The sequence below is a fragment of the Manis javanica genome, chromosome 2, assembly GCF_040802235.1.
Source record: "Manis javanica isolate MJ-LG chromosome 2, MJ_LKY, whole genome shotgun sequence".
Taxonomy (NCBI): Eukaryota; Metazoa; Chordata; class Mammalia; order Pholidota; family Manidae; genus Manis; species Manis javanica.
The window spans coordinates 31,943,946-31,956,208 of NC_133157.1; the positions used below are offsets into that span (position 1 = coordinate 31,943,946).

General features: G+C 49.9%; 1 protein-coding gene across 6 annotated transcripts in view; it reads left to right on the top strand.

Annotated features, from left to right (window-relative positions):
* The window catches only part of CORO2A (coronin 2A), a 49,908-nt gene that overhangs the window by 31,260 nt on the left and 6,385 nt on the right, over nt 1-12,263 (top strand). For 3 of the 6 annotated variants that reach the window (XM_037004086.2, XM_017659753.3, XM_017659752.3), the window contains exons 3-8: nt 5,009-5,125; nt 7,534-7,683; nt 8,872-9,051; nt 9,766-9,882; nt 10,618-10,722; nt 11,477-11,573. In XM_037004086.2, coding sequence (XP_036859981.2) covers nt 5,009-5,125; nt 7,534-7,683; nt 8,872-9,051; nt 9,766-9,882; nt 10,618-10,722; nt 11,477-11,573 — 766 coding nt within the window. The remainder of the gene's footprint in view (nt 1-5,008; nt 5,126-7,533; nt 7,684-8,871; nt 9,052-9,765; nt 9,883-10,617; nt 10,723-11,476; nt 11,574-12,263) is intronic. The other 3 variants (XM_037004098.2, XM_073227181.1, XM_037004103.2) reach the window with 3 other exon arrangements.

The window sequence follows — 12,263 nt, forward strand, 5'->3', positions numbered from 1 at the left end:
CTAGTACATAGCAGGTCCTCAATGAAAGGCCTGCATTCCGACAAGGTCTATGGTGAGAAGACAACAAAGGGCAGACCAGGCAGTGAGAGGAAACATTCCTGGTTCTCATGACTGCTGTGGACTGGCTTTGTCGCCCTCAGCATGTGTCTGTCAACCCCTCTGAACCCCAGCTGCTGCATTGTAAATGGAGACTTTTCCAGGGGTGTTTGGGAGGTAAATCAAATAACATGAGCAGAGCACTTAGCAGAGGGCCTGCCACATAAGTGGCTCCTTGTTACGGTTTCTAAAGGAAAACACAGACCTGTTCCTTATATATGTGAGGATGTGCTCATTGATTGGAACAGGATCAGAGCTTCAATCTTCTCCCTGAGGGCACCCCAGGAGCAATTGCCCATCAGGTGTGTAGGAAGTGATGGGAACTGCAGCAGTTCAGCCTCACAGTTAAGTCCATCCCTGTGCCCCTGAAACATTCTGGGCTACAACAAAACTGGGTAACTGGGATCAGCTCTGATAAACTTCTGGTCAATGGCTGAGGGGCTTACCTCATACCAGCCACTGTCTTAAGCACTTCACCTGTATTAATTGATTTAATCCTCACGCTCACCCTCAGACAAGGCAGAGAGCTGAGGGCCCTTGCCCAAAGTCGCACAGCGGTAAGTACTATAGCAGGGACTCAGCCCCAGGCAGCCTCTTGACACTGTGCAGCCTGCCTGTCTATTCTTACCAGCTGCTTCCCATGTCCACCCTGGGCTGTTGGGAGGGTAGCTTGAGGCCATGACTGAGGCTGCCTCGGGAATGCTGTGTCCCTGTGAACAACAGGGGTCATGACAGCGGACACACAGCTCTCCTAGCCAAGCTGCTGAGGTCTGCCCCCGAGCATCCCCCACAGCCTGGCTCTGCCCTCTGGGTTCTTACAGTCCCAACCACTACCTCTGTCCTGGGGCAGCCCTGCAGAGACTTGGAGGTGGTGTCTCTCCAGGCTGAGTAGCCGGCTTCTGAACTCAACCCAGGCTTCCTTGGGATCTGCAAGGAGAGCAGGTGTATCTCCCCTGATTGAGAGCTGTGTTCCCCATAAATCAGAGGTTTGTCCCTGGCTGAGTGCTGCCTAATGGGTGGCAAGGCAGAAGTGGCCTCCTGATTATAAATGTCCCTGTCCTGACAGGGCTTTTAGCAGCTCAGTCCACAGCCCATCAGACTGGCTAATATCTCTTAATCTCAGTCCTCAGCACAAAACCCTTGTAAGAAAGAGCAGCCTGCAGGCCTCAGGGGAAGAACCAGCCACCCCTTGTTTGCTGAGAAGGTTGAGAAACTGGGGTGGGCCTCTGCAATTAGAGGCCAGGAGGAGTACAGCCCAAGCTCATCTCTGTGAGGAGCTGATCATCTGAACCCTGCCTGGCCCAGAAGCCCCTCCTGAGCCTCCGGCTCAGTGGCGCTGGGAGGTATGGGTCTGAATGAACAGTTGCCTCCTGTCAGCCAAGGCCAGCCTGACCGTCAGCTCTTCTAAGAAACTCTTAGGCAGAGTGTAGAAACAAAAGCCTTGGGAAGGATTGGGTGCACTGTAGCAAGACCCAGCACTGCTCATGTCCTTTGACCCAGGAAATGATCGAAGAGAAGGGAAAGGCTGTGTGCAGGGGAGGCGGTGGGCAGGACACTGACTCAGAGAGGGCTGGGTACCCTCAGACCACAGTAAGTGCAGCACAGACTCACATTTGGGAGCCAGGGCCCTGGGCTCCAACCCAGCTCTACCCCTCATATTTCCGAGGACCAAGGGTAAGTCCCTCTTCCAATCTGGCGTCAACAACAGTGCTGTGAACCGTCAGTGATGCCTGCCACCGGTGCAGGGTAAGGGAGCATCGCTCGCTCGCTCTCTCCCTCTATTTTTTTTTTTTTCAACCAATCCTGGTCTCAGAGCCCTTCAAGCTCTGCGTTTTCTAACAAACTTGGCTAACGCAAGAATGACCCATCTTTTTAGAAAGTCTGGGATTTTGTCCTAAAGACCTTTTTTTAATTGCAAAATTTATAGTTTTTATAGAAAGTTTGGACATTAAAAGAAAAAGCCCCAGAAGATGATAAAAACCACCCATTTATCCCACCACCTGGAGATACCCATGAATTACATTTTGGTGCATTTCCAGTCCCTTTTTTTTTTTTTACCAGTTTTAGTATATGCATATACACATGTGTACACATAATAAGTTGTTTTTATTTGATTACTTACTATGGGTCTTCACAACTCAGCTTTTTATGCACAATATCTCATTTTACCGGTCTAACAGGACTGCAAGGAAGAAATCATTATTCACATTTTACAGATGAGGAAAAAGAGGCTTGCAAAATTTAAGCAGGTGCACAAAACCAGATTTTAATTTTTGAAAGCTCACCTGACAAATGCGCAAAATGAACTGGAGGCTGGGTGAGAGGTCAGCAGCTGAAGCAATGGTCCCACAGAGACCTGAGCCAGTGGCCCATAGGTGCAGTGTTCTCCCTCCAGGGCCCCGGCACCAGTGCTGTCCCCGCTGCAGAGGTCAGGGAGCATCCTCCTCTCTCTGCTGTTGGGGGTCAGGGGCCATTTTTTTCAGCAATGGAGGAGGCAGAACCTTTTGCTCACCTCTTAACACATGAATAACAACATAGGTCCAAATTATTTACTTTTCTCTCTCTCAATGTGTATATGAGGGTATAGTTTTTTTCTGAACCATTTGAGGCTAAGTTACATACATCTTTTTGTCCTTTACCCCTAAATATTTGAGTGTTTCCCAAAAGTGAGATATTCTTGTACATAACCACATAACATTACCAACTTGAGTAAATTTAACATTACAAAAATATTTTGATCTACTGTTCATGTTCTAGTTTGTTAAATAATGCCCTCTAGAGAGTTTCCCCCTCCAGTACAGGATCCAGTGTAGGGTGAGGTGTCTGATACCCCATCCTGAGGGGTGAGAGCTGAAGTGGGCAGAGCATTTCTGAAGGGAAGCCCAGGACCGCTGCCTGTTGGCTGAGCTGCTAAGGTGCATGCATAAAGCCCTATGATCCAGGAGCTTGGGTGTCTGTATTTTCTAATTTGCCAGAGCTGACCAGAAAGCCCTGTGTTCATTCTCATAGCAGCTGTCCACTTCACGGCCTCATTAAGCAAGGTCAGAGACCACCACTGCATCTTCACTCAGTCTCAGTTGGGCACCGTCTTAGGATGTCCCATAGACGTGCAGGGCTCTCTCAGTGTTCCTTGAATCTACTCTGTTCTGGAAGTTCCTTTTTAAAAATCCTGAAATTATTAATTTGGTGAGGTCAAATACTACCTCTTATACTCACCCAGCACCTGCATAGGGCCTGTCCCTTAGGTATCTCATAAAGACTTGCTGAATGAATAGATGTTGTCCAGTTTTCTTCTCAGCTGTCTCTTAGATGTAAAAATGGTCTGGGGAGCATTCTGGTGGGTGGGCTTCAGACCCTGAGGCTGGATGGCGGTTGTGGAGGAAACCTGCCTTGGCAGGCAGAGGGCCTGGACCCTGGGCCCTGTTCTGCCCGGGCCACGCAGTGTGATGTGTAAAGTGAGTGTGTCAGTCCCTGCCAGCTCCAAGTTTCTGCTACTGAATTGGTGCAGTTGTCCCATGACCCAGAAAATTCCAGCCCATCCATGGAGCTGGAAATCTCCGTCCTGGGGCTGCCGCATGGCACAGGCTGTAGGACCCTCACGTCCTCCCCGCACCTGTACAGGAATTCTCAGCAGGAAAGGGGAAAAGGGAAGGAAATGCCCTTTCTTTCTTTTTTTTAAAATTGAAGTATCATTGATAGACAATCTTATATTAGTTTAAAATATACAACGCAATAATTCAGCAGTCACCTATATTATTAAATCCTCACCCCCACTAGTGTGGTTACTATCTGTCAACATAGAAAGATGTTACAGAATCATCGAGTATTCTCCATGCTGTACCATCCACATAACCAACTTATATTTTGATTGTGAGTTACTGTGTCCCTTTATCCCTCTTACCCTCCCTCACCCTTTTTAATTGAAATATAATGCACTTACCATAAAATTCAACATTTTAAAGTGTACAATTCAATGGGTTTGAGTATATTCACAATTGTACAACCATCAGCACTAATTTCAAAATACTTTCATCATCCCCAAAAGATGCATATTAGCAGTCACTCCCCATTGCCCCCTCCCCCCCAGTCCTAGGAAACCACTAATTTGCTTTCAGCCTCTGTGGATTTACCTGTTCTGGATTTTTCACATGCATTAGTCAGATTTCTGAAGATGGGGGACCAGGAAATGTGTTAGCTTGCTCAAAGAATGGAACTACATCTGGTATGTCATCTACGTGGAATCATGCAATGTGTTCTTTGTTATGTCTGACTTCTAAACGTTCATTTAGCATAATGCTTTCAAGGTTCATCCAAGTTGTAGCAAGTGTCTCTACTTCCTTACTTTTTTTGTCTGAATAATATCCCATTGTATGAATATACTGTATTTTGTATATCCACCCATCCATCGTTGGGCATTTGGGCTCTTTCTGCCTTCGGGCTATTATGAATAGTACTGCTGTGAACATTAGTGTACAAGTGTTTTGTAGACATATGTTTTCATTTCTCTTGGGATGTACTAAGGAGTAGACATACCGGATCATATGGTAACTCTGTTTAACTTTTGGAAGACCTGGCAGACTGTTTTTCCAAAGTGGCTGCACCATTTTTGCATTCCCACCAGCAGTGAATGCAGGGAAATGTCTCTTACTGAACACCTGCTATGTGCTAGGCATTGCCCTGGACGCTTTCCACACTTCATTTCCTCTGATCCTCACATGAACCCTGTGAAATAACCTATTCTTGCCTCCATTTTACTGAGGCTCAGAGAAGTGACATGACTTCGCCAGGACCACACAGGGAACAGATTCATCCCCAGTTCTGTCCCTGCATTTTCCTGTCTACTCAGTGATTGAGATGCTGCAGTGGGACTAACACTCTCTCCTCCCCTACTGCCCTGGGCACTGCTTTGCAGACAGGAAAGTTGGACCCCCACTACCCGAAGGTCTGCGGGCATAAGGGGAACGTCTTAGATATCAAGTGGAACCCTTTTGATGATTTTGAGATCGCCTCCTGTTCTGAAGATGCCATGGTGAGTGTCAGTGCATAGGGCGGAGCCCTTTCCTGAGAGGAGTGGGATTAGGGCAGAAGGAGCTAGAATAGTATTTGTACTCACTCTGATGCTCCTGACTCCTTCATCCTTCATGAAACGAGATCACTGTGTGAGACGGGGTTAAATTAGATTGAAGAGGAGAGGTTCTGGGCTCTGGGACTTGGGGCACCGTCCTTCCTATCTTCAGACCGCAATTCCCCACCTGTAAAATAAGCATAATTGCTCCCAACCATCTAATGAAAAGCCAGTGAGATTCACATTCCAGCAGGAAAGCTTATCTTTTGGGGGAACTATAAAATGCTGTGAGGGACATTCTTATTGTGGCCAGAAAACATTGTGCTACTTAATCTCATAGACAGTGGGGAGGGGAGCTTTAAAAAGATGGGAATGGGAGTCTTAATAGGAATGTGAACATCAAAACCATTCCAAAAGTCTCAGTCCCACCAACTTCTTAGAGCCCCTGTCTGTACTGGGATAATAGTTCCTGCCCACACAGTGTTCAGTGTTATTTATTTGTAATTTATTCTGTGCCTACTTCTAAAATGGCAGTGAGTATGGCTTATAGCAAAAGACATAGGTATGATCAGATGATTTAAAAAAGGAGAAAAGTCACAGTTAAGATTTATTGTGAACCCGCTATATTCCTGACTCTCATTGTACATATTTCACTCAGTCTTCCTGGCAACCCCAAAAAGTAGGGGGAGGGATGGCAAAGCTGAGGATCTGAAAGGGGCAGTAATTTGCCCCCAAGTAACAGTTTGTAGAGGCTGAGCCAGGCTTCAGCCTGAGCCTTGATGCCAGGGTCTAATCTATTTCCACTGAGCTATGCCACTTCCCCAAAGAGAAGTAGCCGGAAATGGAGAAAATGAGGAACTAATACTAGACATGTTGGTTGTGGAGGGTTACATCTATAGAGTTCCAGGTTTAGCTCAGAGCTGCCTGGCAGCCAAAGCATAAAGGGAAATAGAATGTATTACAGAACCCTCACTGTCTGATCAAGAACAGACCAGTTCATCAGGAGAAGCAGGTAGAAAATTCTAAGAGAACTTACATTAGTTTCCATTTAAGGGATGCTGAGGAACATAAAGGACGGTGTCTGCTGAGATGGTTTCACTGCAGGGACAGTCTGGCCCTGTGAGAACTGGCCTTGTCTCTAGACAAGATATCAAATATCAAATGTCTACTCCTAGAATATCTACCCTTTAAGGTCTACTTCAAAGCCTCCCTTCAAGGTCCTTATTAAATTCCTAGATAGCTTCATTGCCTGCTACTGTCCCTTCTCAGATGCTCCAGGGGCAGGAAAAGTGGACAAAACTGTTGTGGGTAGCAGTGCCTAATTCCAGACCTCCCCTGTAAAGCGCTCAGCTTTCTTCTGCCTGTCCCCAGGACCTGTGGGGCAAGGACCCTCTGTCTCTGTGGAGTGTTGGGGATTTCATCTGCGCCTCCCAAAAGCCCAGTCCTGTGCAGTGACGGCCCTTACCAGATTCATCAGCTGCAGCCTGGCGCTGTTCTTGGGGGCTTGGTTTCCTGGTTTTAAATCCAGATGACCAGAGAAATAAATATTTGCCAAATTGAAAGCAGTCTTCCTGAAAACACTGTATGTCTCTAAGAGAAAGGGGACATACAGTCTCATAGTGGCCTGAGGCCCTGCGAGTCGACACCAGCCTGGGCTCCATCGCCCTCTGCAGTGTGCCCCAGCCCTCCATCTGTATGCCTTTGTGACGGCGAGCTTACTCTTACTGTGGAAGCCCCTTCCATCCTTGACAACTACTCTGGAAGGAAGCCCCAGGCCCTGTTCTCAGGCCCTCACTGTGGAATACAGGTCTGTGACCCCATCCAGTCTGGTCTTCTGGCCTTTCCTCTTTCAGGCCATCCAGAAGGGTTCCTCCAAAGGGAAGAGCTTGTCCCTGCCCTGTCCTGCTCCGGACGCTGTACTGGCAACCTAGTAATGTGAAGATGCAGCACAAACCCTTCCTTCCAGCGTCAGCGCTCTACCCTGGGCCTTTGAGACAAAGACAGCGTAGAGCACCATACTTTAAGGGATATTCTAGGCTGGGATGCAAATATGCCCTGACATCCAGCCTGGGAGCTCGGCCTATGGCCCATCCACCTGCCTACTGCCTACAGGTCATTAGGATGGCAGAGCTTACCAGGGGACTGATTTGGAAGCTGGGGCTCCTCTCTGATCAGTGCCAGCCCCTGTGTCCTGGAGGACCTTGGCAAAGCCGTTGCCCTCTGAGGGGCCCAGCTCTCACTGTGTGAGAGTTGGATACAGAGAAAGCTCCCCTGATGCTCCTGCTGGGCACTGTCAATTCTGTAGCTTAGGGTGACTGGGGTGCCATGGTGATCCTGGGTAACACTCCCCTGGGCTCTGTCTCCCCTGATAGATTAAGATTTGGGACATCCCAAAGCAGTTGCTGTCAAGGAACCTCACAACCTGCAAGAAGGAGCTCATAGGCCATGCTCGCAGAGTGGGCCTGGTTGAGTGGCACCCCACAGCTGCCAACATCCTTTTCAGCTCTGGCTACGACTATAAGGTGGGTCTGTATATTCATTTCCTGGGGCTGCCCTAACAAATGACCACAACAGGTGGCTTAAGACAGCAGAAATTTGTTCTCACACAGTTCTGGATACCAGAAATGCAAAATCAAGGTGTTAGGAGGGCCATGCCCCTTCGCAAAACTCTAGGGGAGAAACTTCCTGTGCTCTTCGAGCTTCTGGTGGCTGCAGGCATTCCTTGGCTTGTGGCTGTGTCGCCCCATTCTGCCTGCTCCTGTGTCTTTGTGTACTTCCCTCTTCCTATGAGGACACAAGAAATTGGAATTAGGGCCCACTCTAATCCAGTGTGACCTCATTATAACTAATTATTGTTTGCAAAGACCCTATTTCTAAATAAGGTCACATTCTGAGGTTCCAGATGGACATGGGTTTTGTGGATACCATTCAACTCATTAGTCTGCCTGCAGGGGACAGGTGGGTCCTGTCCAGAGAAGCTTCTGCCTACCCTGTTGACTCCCAAATTAGCAGGCAGTGGGCCCTGTGGATTGGGAAAATTCACATATAGGAGACCTAGATTCTATTCCAACTCATCTCTGCTTCCTGTACGATCTGGGAGAGTCTCTTATCTTCTCTGGGCCTCAGTTTGCCAATCTGTACACAAAAAAATGGGGTTTGCAGGACCATAGCTGTGGCTTTTAGAATCTTCCCTTCACAGTGCTGTGGGGCTTTACAGAGCTAGCTCAGGGGCCTCACTGATGGAGGAAGGGTGGGGTGGGAGTGGTTTACTCTGCACACAACTGCAGGGGGCAGTATTCACATCATAGGCTATCGAAATGGATTGTCTTGGAGCTGAGCAGTGCGCAGCCTGTGCAGCCTAACACAGCAGCCCTGTTTATCTGTATGAGGTAGAAACTGCTGCTACTATTTGGGACCTGGGCTAGCTGTCCCCTCAGGTCCTCCTGGCATGGATGTTTTGTTGCTCCGAGGAAGATTGTGTTTTCTTTTCACTGCCAGGCAGCCTGACTCCCAGCTTCCCCCTCCTGCCACATGGCAGCTTCCACCAGACCAATAGATCCATCCTCTCACCCGAGGCCTCTTGGCCAGACTGCCATCTGCAGCTTCCCTCTGGGGATACTGTGTTTCACTGCAGCCTGGCGGGTGTGTGACTGTGAGGAACAGGGATGGGGGGCGGCCCCTGTGCTCAGAGTCGACTCACACCCACGCAGGTGATGATCTGGAACCTGGATACAAAGGAGGTTGTAATCATGAGCCCTGTGAAGACAATTGACTGTCACCAAGATGTGATCCTCTCCATGTCCTTCAACACCAATGGCAGCCTGCTGGCCACCACCTGTAAAGACCGGAAGATTCGGATTCTTGACCCCCGAGCAGGAACAGTCCTCCAGGTCAGTGGTGGGTCTGGGTCTGGCTTGGGCTCAGAGGAGCAAGGAGTGGAGTGGGGACAGAGGAGGCTTCTGAGCCAGGGCAGTGGTGCTGGCAGTGTTCTGGCCAGGCCTTCACATCTGCTGTCCTGTTGGCGTTGCTGGGAGATAGACCCTGTCATCATCATTTTTCAGAAAAGTAACAGGCCAAAGAGAAGTTAAATGACTTGCGCACATTGAAAGCTAACTGCAGAGCTCATCAGTGTGCCTTAGCTCTGTCAGGAGGTCGGGGGACCGCAGGCCACCATGGTTTATCCACTGTGTGACCTTAGGCAAGCCACTTTCTGCTCTCTGAGCCTCTGTTTCCTTGTCTGCAGCAGTGGGCTATTGTTAGTCCTTCCTCTCAAAGAATTCAGTGAGCTGACCCAGGTGACCGTGCCTGCCCAGCCCAGTGCCTTGCCTAGAGTGGGTGCTCAGTAATCTTTCAGCAAGAGCATGAAGCTGGGCAGAAGTTTGCCTCCATCCTAGTTCAGAAAAATAACTCTCAACAAAAATATAGGAGGAGAGACTCCATGTGAATGGGAGGGACTCTGGAAGGCTTCCTGGAAGTGGTGCCCCTAGAAGGATTCTCAGGCAAAGCTGAAGTGAAAAAGGAAACATTCCAGGTAGGGCAGCAGCATAGCAAAGGCAGGGAGGCCAGAAAGCCCAGCTGCTGCCTGGCTGCACGTGTCCCTCCAGGAAGCCAGCTACAAGGGGCACCGGGCCAACAAAGTGCTGTTTCTGGGGAATTTGAAAAAACTGTTGTCCACCGGCACATCCCGATGGAACAACCGGCAGATGGCCCTGTGGGACCAGGTAAGTCTCCCTCACAACCCCACCCAGCTCCTCACCATCACCGTTCTGCCGAGCACTGGCTTCCGTCATTCATTCACTCACACACTCAAATACACTTGTTTCTTAAGCAGTAGCTAGTACAGCCTGCCTGGTGCTGAGCATCTAGGGATGAATAACAGGGAGGTGCCAACAGCTCAGTGGGGTGAGCCTGGACCTTGTGCTTCTTGTCATTCAGGGAGGGAGGAGGGCGTCAGGACCCCGGGGGAGGGGAGAAGGCTGCGGTGGGCACCAGGGGAGGGAGAAGGTGAGAGCCTTCTGCACAGAGGGCACAGCTGGAGCGAGGGCTTGGAGTGAGCTTCTAAGGCATGTGGGCAGGAGGAGCTGCCTCTTCAGGGCACCTGAGGCAGGTGGGAGGCGAGGGTGAGAGTCAGGCCAAGCAGTAATAATTTAAAAGAGCCCTTGGCTGGAGTTTCGAAGACTGGACAAATCGCTGAATCTTCTTCTTCATCTATTACAATAAATAATAACGTGCGGGGCAGGGCTGGAATGGGATCAGGTGTGTGAAGTGATTTGTTAAAGGCATGAAGCTGGCAAAATAAAAGGTGGTGGTCTCTCTCTCACACACAGACATGCGCACACACACACACACACCCCTACACACCTAGAGCTCCATAGCAGGAATGCTTACCTCAGAGAGCACCACTGAGGGCCTCCAGGAGTAACCTGCCAGCCTTCCTGGCCTCCCTTCCCTTGCAGGACGACCTCTCTGTGCCTCTCACCGAGGAGGACCTGGATGGCTCCTCGGGTGTGCTGTTTCCCTTCTATGATGTGGACACCAACATGCTCTACGTGGTGGGGAAGGTCAGCCTGGCATGGGAGGGTGGAGGTTGCCTGGCTTTCTGAGCAAGAGGCAGAACCGCCCCAAGTCTAGCCCTACTGGTGGCCAGACAGCAGCCTGGGCCCTGGGGATGTGGGGCAGGGGTAGGGGTAGGCCACAGTCCCCGGACTCTGCCCCTGCGCTGAGCCCAGTGCCCCTCTCCCACCGTCTTAGCTCCCCAGGAATACCTGGGTCAGGGCCTTAGCTAGACACCCCAAGCCAGTTCCTCCCCGGTTCTGGGGCCAGTCGGTGTTTACCGACAAGGGCACTTTGGAATTTGAGGCACAGCAGGTCTTCGCTGGGTAGGACCAGCTCAGTGTTTGGCATCCCTGGCTCCTACTCACTAATGCCAAGGGAAGTCCTCCCTCCCTCCCCACACCCCAGACACTATGACAGTGACAACCAGAAATGCCCCCAGGGATAAGTCCCGCAGGCTTCTCTCAGGACACACCACCTCTTACCTCCGCCTTGACCTCCCAGCGGCTCTCAGACAGGAGTGGGGTCTGGGCCTCTGCTCCCGGACCTTCTGCCTTGGAAGCACACGGGTGGGCTTCGAGTCATGGTTGTGGGCCCTGAGTGTTAAAATGAGGACCCCCCCACTGCCTTGGTGACATCCCCTGGTATGAGTCGGCTTTGCCAACTCTTCCCTCACTGTGAACGCCAGGTTTCTGTGGCACGGCAGTGGGGCCAGTGGGTGCTGATGGAACAGGCTCTGAACTGTACCCTCCTCCTCCTCAGGGAGACGGGAACATCCGCTACTACGAGGTGAGCGCCGACAAGCCTCACCTGAGCTACCTGACTGAGTACCGCTCCTATAACCCCCAGAAGGGGATCGGTGAGTGTGGGACATGCAGGTCCCTGGGGCGGGGGAGACAGCGGTGAGTCAGATGTGGGCCCTGGAGAGACTCCTATTCGGGAGGGGAGATAGAAAGTCAACTCTCCGACTCAATGGGAGCTGTAGTTGAGGTATGCAGAGGTCTTTGGGGTCATACAGGAGGAAGTCAGAGAAGACTTCCCAGAGGAGGCAACATTTGAGGAGCTGAAAGGGAAGCAGAGAACAGCATGGGGAGAGAATGAAGGCATTCTAGGCCAAGATTGAGCAGTTACAAAAGTAGCAAGGAGATGGGAGAGACTGATTTAAGAAAGTCCCTACATTTTAAGCGTGTTTGGGGATAAAAAACAGAACAAGATACAATTCTATGTTGTCTACAAGAAACCCAATTAAATATAAAGACACAGCTAGATTAAAAGTAAAGAGATAGAGAAAGATACCATGCTAATAGTAATCAAAAGACAGCTGGCATAGGTGTATTAAGAGCATCTGGGTCACAAGAATGAAATCTTGTCATTTACAACAACATGGATGGACCTAGAGGGCATTATGCTAAGTGAAATAAGGGAAAGACAGATACCAGGTTGCCTCCCTTGTATATGGAATCTAAAAAAAAAACAACCAACCAATAGACCCAGCAAAACAGGAACAGACTCATAGATGCAGAGAACAATCTGGTGGCTGCTTAGAGGG